This window comes from Halyomorpha halys, unplaced genomic scaffold (assembly GCF_000696795.3).
Source record: "Halyomorpha halys isolate HHAL.00 unplaced genomic scaffold, Hhal_1.1 Scaffold84.1, whole genome shotgun sequence".
In the NCBI taxonomy this organism is placed as follows: Eukaryota; Metazoa; Arthropoda; class Insecta; order Hemiptera; family Pentatomidae; genus Halyomorpha; species Halyomorpha halys.
Window position 1 is genome coordinate 79,121 of NW_027110155.1, and position 2,324 is coordinate 81,444.

Here is a 2,324-nt window from a genome sequence, read left to right on the forward strand (position 1 = left end):
AGTCAAGTCGCTAGATTGAGTAAATCCTTTATTGTTAACATTTTCAATAAAAAGCCTTTCTTTTTCACAATGTTTTTCATGTTCATGTAACTTACTAATCTTAATAAATCCTTTAGTACAATTATTACATTCAGGATGTTTAATTATCATAGCCTGCTCAGAACCTTTGTTGTTTATGTTACACGTATTCTGATTGGTCGAAGAATGATGTAGGATTTGACAAACTTGTTTGTGGTATTTTATATTCATTGCGATTTCTGGCTTTGATAACATGGTTTCATTGTTTTTTTCTATATCAGTTTTCTCTTTAAATATGTTATTTGAATTTTGATCCGGAGAACTGTCTGCTAGTGGAACGGCTGAAGAAGTCTCCTCATTTACAACTTTACCTTTGCTTGTTTTAATAATAGTCTTCGCATCGCATATTTTTCTATGCAGTCTGAGTAATGTAATATTACCATAAAGCATACCACATCTGTGACAAGTTACTACAATACCTGAAACCAATAAGATTTTCAGTTCCCATAACATTATTTTTTTCTTTAATATATTCTGAATATGTTGCATATTGACAAGAACACTTTCACATCCCAAAATTTGTTATGTTACACAAGTAGGAAATGAGCTCCTTAAAATCACATAGGGAGTTCTTCTTGGTGTACCTTCGAATGAAAGGGGGGTGAGAGAGCAAAAACAACTTTCCAAGACAAAAGCGGATTAAAAAAAATTAAACCTGCACTGCTATAGCACATAAAGGGTCAGAGGTTCAGTAATGTGTATGGTTGGGCTGTCTGTGGCTGAGGGAGGTGTGGCATAGTTTTTGCAACCTCGGAACTGCAGTGGCACCAGTTCAAATCTGGTCTGTGGGGTCGATTTTATTTCTGTGGTAGTTCCACTAAAACTTGACTTCCCAACATGGTTAGAATAGAGTGGTAACCTGTAGATAAACCCACATGTAGATATGTCAGAAATAACCGAGGGTCATGAAAAAAAAAAAGAAAGAAAATTACTTTGTAAGAAAGTATTGTTTTTTGTACAATAGTTGTGCTAGGAGGTGATTTGTTCACAATCATGCTCAACCTCAGCTCCAATCAAGGGTACCCACTTTATTTTAGATGCTGGGTAGGTCACTGATAGCACCCGAGCCCACAGGATTGACTCATGGCTGCAGTAAAAATAATTTATCTGCCACAGCTGGAATCAAACTTGTAACCAAGATGGGTTGCTTGTGTCCAAGTTGGCTGCTCAGCACCCTACTCACTGAGCAGGTACTATACAAAAATCATTTCATAAAGAATGAAGCATTAAGGTATTATAAACCCAAAATTAATTTTAATTAGGGTAATACTATTCTATAGAGAGGACGTACTGTCATACTAAAAAAATTGTTGAAAGTACTGCAGCATATCTAACAAAAAAAAGAATTCTAACTCCATGAAAACGTTTTAAACGAATACATGAAATAGAAGAGCTTATCACAAACTATGAAACATAATGAACATTACTCAAAGCAGAAGTAACTGAGTGACCTGTTTAAAGTAATTATGAATCTTGAAATTGTATTTCCCTAATTTAAAAAATGAGGCTTGTAACAGTGAATCTTACCAAAATACGCTAAGTTTATTAATAGCAAGATGGAAGTTTTAAATCAACAACTTAATAAACAATGAAAATGTTATATTTAAATTTTAATGCATCTTTGTGTACTCCTAGTACACTAAAAATTATGAATGGTTAGAATTGAGTAATTATAAAAGGAAGATTTATTAATGAAAAGAAAATATTATATAAATATAAGGAGAAGATGGTTGGGGGTGGGGTCAGAGAACAACACAAATAAGTTTAAAAACTTATTGATTAGTGCAAACTTAACTTATAATAATACAGTATTTATGTCAACGCACATATATATTTGGTTTCCACATAATTATTCTGCCTCAAAACTTTCAGAAGATTATCATTAAATCATTCCTTTAATTTTGATAGTACATCCATACTTGCTACTGCTCGTAACCATGACAAAAGGCTTATCTCTGAAAACTTCTATACCCAACTAGAACCTTCTTCCGTCAATTTAAAAACCGATAAACAGAACTTATTGTTAATATATTCCCAAATAGTTAATTTATTAAAAAAGTAACAATGTTTAATTTTTTTTCTCCCATAGTTTATGTTCTTTAATAATTTTTAAATCATTTGTCGTCACCCTTTTATACGTTTTCTTTTAAATATTTTAAAATTCTTGTTTTTCCCATTCCATGTAACATATTCTTCATCTCCTGGTAGTTTCGTCATCTCTTTTAACATACTTTTTTAAATTCTTA

At 32.0% G+C, this 2,324-nt stretch overlaps 1 protein-coding gene across 1 annotated transcript in view; it reads right to left on the minus strand.

Annotated features, from left to right (window-relative positions):
• LOC106693032 (histone-lysine N-methyltransferase PRDM9) overlaps positions 1–2,324 on the minus strand; it is a gene marked incomplete in the record, with an annotated part of 41,404 nt that overhangs the window by 1,138 nt on the left and 37,942 nt on the right. Inside the window, 1 exon segment of the mRNA XM_067048286.1 lies at positions 12–497. Coding sequence (XP_066904387.1) covers positions 12–497 — 486 coding nt within the window.